A 3143-nucleotide genomic window follows, 5' to 3' on the forward strand; every position below is an offset into this window, starting at 1 on the left:
TTGGGCACATATAGAAGAGGTTTAGAATCAGAAATGAAAGATTCAGGATAGTTTTGCAAAAACCCATAAACTATCCGCTCAGAAAACTCTACAGAAAAGCTATGGAAAAAGCGATCAGAGGTAAGGATTAGCGACTATACCTCGAAGCCTTGAAGCAGCAACTGATTGATCGACGATCAAGCAAGAAATGAACAAAAGCTCTTCTTCCTTCTTCCTCTTAGCAAATTCGCAGGTTTTGGAGAGAAATGGTGGAAATTTGTGATATTTTCTCATTTCTTGGCTATATATAGAGGTTGGCAAAACGCGGTAAAATGAAAGTTTCGCGAATCTGATTTTTCCGGCGTCATTCTCCGTGAATTAATAGTTATGTTTTGGCAAAAGAATTCCAAAACTATAAAGAGGTCTCCTTGTATTTTTGGCAACTAATGCATAGTCGGTATAAAACTATTTTACCCGATAAGTTGCTTTTTGCATCGGATGTCGGAATGAAAAACTTCCTTCTGAAGAAAGATTGAAATCATCAAGAGAAATGGGTGTACGCGTGTAGAATATTCATTTGAAGCTCTGAATAGAAAAAGTCTTCATTGTCGAGTGATTCTAGGGTTTTGAAATACCAGGGTTTCGGTTTCGGCAAACTTCCGATGATTGGAATCGGACGTTCGTAGATTCTAGCATATTTATTGCCATTCTTATATTTATGATACTCGATATCTCACCCCTTCTGTTTGAATGTTACCCTTGTTGGTAACGTGCAGGTAATCAGGAGGAGTAGTCTATAGCCTTTATTTCGAGTTGGAGTCCTTGCTCTGATACGTAGCACTTGGGGGGGGGGGAATTGGACGCTTGTTTTCCTTCTGTTATAATTTGAATTAAGTTGTTATTTGAGAAGTTGTTTCTGTTTTAAGTTGTGGGCAAGATACTATGTTTTCTTTAAGTTTTAAAGACATTGGATTCGCTGCATAACTATTTGTCAAAGTGAACTAGTTCAAAGACTAATTAACTGTCACAAGAGCATTTAAGTTTATTTATGAGTTCATCTCAAAGTTTATGTGCTATGTATATGTTACAAGAGCATTATGTTAATGTTTTAAGTGATTATGTAATGCCTCATGAGTGTTAAATTTTTTATCACTCTGATATTTGCAATACATATGCCGTTTAGAATTGGGGTGTTACATTAGTGGTATCAGAGCAATGGTTGTTCAGTGACCAAGTTTTTAGTATAATATATATTCTAATACTTGCTGATACTCGATATGTGTAAGTAGCACTATCGAGCTGTTGTTTGATAAGAGTTGTTGGCTGTTTGGAGATTCAGGAAAATGGTTGCCGGAAGGAATGATGAAGCTATCACTGAGGCATTGGCAATGTTGGCTGGCGCCATTGGGCAAGGTCAGCAAGCGAACCTTGGGAACCATAATCAGGATGAATTCCGTGCTTTGGGAAAGTTTCAGAGGAACAATACGCCAACCTTTGAAGGAGCATACGACCCTGTCAAAGCACAGGCATGGCTGAAAGCAATTGAGAAGATCTTTCGAGTCATGAATTGTACTGACTCGCAGAAGGTGCAGTTTGGCACCTATATGCTTGAGAAAGAAGCTGAAGATTGGTGGGACAACACTGTTCAGAGGTTTGAAGGTGATGGGATGAAGATTACTTGGGATCTTTTCAAGGGTGCATTTCTGAAGAAGTACTATCCAGAAGATGTGCGTGGAAAGAAGGAAATTGAGTTTCTTGAACAAAAGCATGGTAATGGAACCGTGGCGGAGTATGCTACAAAGTTTGAGGAATTGATTAAGTTTTGTCCCCACTACAATACTGCCGAAGCTGAGAGATCTAAGTGTAACAAGTTTGTGAATGGTTTGAGACCTGAGATCAAGAAGGCTGTGGGATATCAACAGATTATCCGATTTTCTGACCTGGTTAACAGGAGTAGGATATATGATGAGGATAGCAGGGAAAGTGCTGCTCACTACAAGTCTTTAAAAGAGAAGAAAGAAAAGGGCAATTCAGAGGGAAACCGTATGGGAATCCTGTTGATAAGGGTAAACAAGAAGCTGGTCATGACAAGAAGCCGAGTGGGGGAGGAGCTCCTAATCCGGTTAGGTGCTACAAGTGTGGTGTTGAAGGACATCGTTCTCCTGAATGTCCCAATTCAGAAGCAACATGATTTAAGTGTGGCAAGCTGGGCCACAAATCCTTTGAGTGCCTAGAAGGTAAAACTGTGGCATGCTACAGATGTGGAGAGCTAGGTCACATCAGTACTAATTGTGACAAACCCAAGAAGGATCCTACAAGGGGGAAGGTGTTTGCTTTATCTGGTGCGGAGACTACTGCTGAGGATAGACTAATTCGAAGTATGTGCCTTATTAATGGTACATCTTTGATTGCCATTATTATTATGGGTGTGATGCATTCTTTATTTCATTGGAGCTTGAGAGTCAGATAAGGGAGTCCTACCCCGAATTGTTCGTTTAAGGAAATTTTCGAGGGCGAAAATTCTTAAGTGGGGGAGAGTTGTAACACCCCGTTTATAATTAAAATAATGTTGGTATTTTATTTTAATTAAGATTATATTGTATGGTGGTTTAATAGGTGATATAATAATACTTTAATGAAATAAAATATTTTTTTTGTGATACTGGGTGTATTTTATGAAATGGAAGAGAGCTAGGGGGTGAAAGTTAGGATTAAAAGTAGAGAGACAAGGACTAGGAGAGATTTTAGGATTTTTAGTTTAGCCCTTGAGGAATTAGGTTTAGATGGTTTAATAAGGATGGGGAAGCAGCTAAAGAAAAAAAAAAGAAGAAGGCTGTGCGTGAAATAGCAGGAAGAGAGGGAGAGCGGATCGGCTTCGGAGAATTCGATCGGGAACGGGGAGCTGGACTCAATCCAAAGGTAAGGGTGGGATTTTGAGTTTCTAATGGAATTAAGGTGAATGATAGTAGGGATTTGGGAGATGTAGAATTGTTTCTGTTAATGATGTTCTGGAAATCTGATTTGAAATCCATTGATTTTGGGATTTTCTTTTGTGTGATTGAACGGGGTGAGGGCAGAACCATAGTATGCTAGGAGTTTTGGGTTGAGGTTCCCTTTTGATTTTCTTTATGATCACGCACATAAAGACTGTTAGGTAGCATGCT

At 39.2% G+C, this 3143-nt stretch overlaps 1 protein-coding gene across 1 annotated transcript; it reads left to right on the forward strand.

Moving 5' to 3' along the window:
* Positions 1 to 1322: 1322 nt before the first annotated feature.
* On the forward strand, positions 1323 to 2213 carry LOC130725177 (uncharacterized). The gene has a single exon (XM_057576429.1). It carries the CDS (start codon positions 1323 to 1325, stop codon positions 2211 to 2213), a length of 891 nt encoding a protein of 296 aa, XP_057432412.1.
* The last annotated feature ends 930 nt before the right edge of the window (positions 2214 to 3143 follow it).

Source organism: Lotus japonicus, chromosome 6 (genome assembly GCF_012489685.1).
Source record: "Lotus japonicus ecotype B-129 chromosome 6, LjGifu_v1.2".
Classification (NCBI taxonomy): Eukaryota; Viridiplantae; Streptophyta; class Magnoliopsida; order Fabales; family Fabaceae; genus Lotus; species Lotus japonicus.

What these genes read in the sequence shown, in the direction of transcription:
- LOC130725177 (XM_057576429.1), top strand. Translation starts at nt 1,323, where the DNA reads ATGGTTGCCGGAAGGAATGATGAAGCTATCACTGAGGCATTGGCAATG.